Genomic DNA, 488 nt, shown 5'->3' on the forward strand with positions numbered 1-488 from the left:
AGCAGCGCCGCCTCAGACCGCACCAGGTACCGGCTCTGACAGTGCCAGGGCTGCCCAGGGTAGCAGTGGGTGGCTCTTGAGGAGCCTTCTTGGTGGCACCCGACTTGTGTGCCCTCCAAAGAGCTGTGGGCTTGGGCCGTTCTTCAGTGTGAGTGTGTAGCGAAGGGCTGGTAGGGAGCATGACCCAGGGAGTCCCCTCCTGGCATCTCTGGGCATGGTGTTCTTGCAGACCTGCCAGCCAATGGTTTCAGCAGCGGGAACCAGCCGGTGAAGAAGAGCTTCCTGGTGTACCGCAACGACTGCAATCTTCCCCGGAGCAGCTCCGACTCGGAGTCCAGCAGCAGCAGCAGCAGCAGCGCCGCCTCAGACCGCACCAGGTACCGGCTCTGACAGTGCCAGGGCTGCCCAGGGTAGCAGTGGGTGGCCATTGAGGGGCCTTCTTGGTGGCAACCGACTTGTGTGCACTCCAAAGAGCTGCGGGCTTGGGC

General features: G+C 63.3%; 1 protein-coding gene across 1 annotated transcript in view; it reads left to right on the plus strand.

Annotated features, from left to right (window-relative positions):
• Positions 1 to 229: 229 nt before the first annotated feature.
• LOC104493020 (peregrin-like) overlaps positions 230 to 488 on the plus strand; it is a gene marked incomplete at both ends in the record, with an annotated part of 1192 nt that continues 933 nt past the window's right edge. The window contains one exon of the mRNA XM_010135634.1: positions 230 to 377. Coding sequence (XP_010133936.1) covers positions 230 to 377 — 148 coding nt within the window. The remainder of the gene's footprint in view (positions 378 to 488) is intronic.

Source organism: Buceros rhinoceros, unplaced genomic scaffold (assembly GCF_000710305.1).
Source record: "Buceros rhinoceros silvestris isolate BGI_N320 unplaced genomic scaffold, ASM71030v1 scaffold30074, whole genome shotgun sequence".
Taxonomy (NCBI): domain Eukaryota; kingdom Metazoa; phylum Chordata; class Aves; order Bucerotiformes; family Bucerotidae; genus Buceros; species Buceros rhinoceros.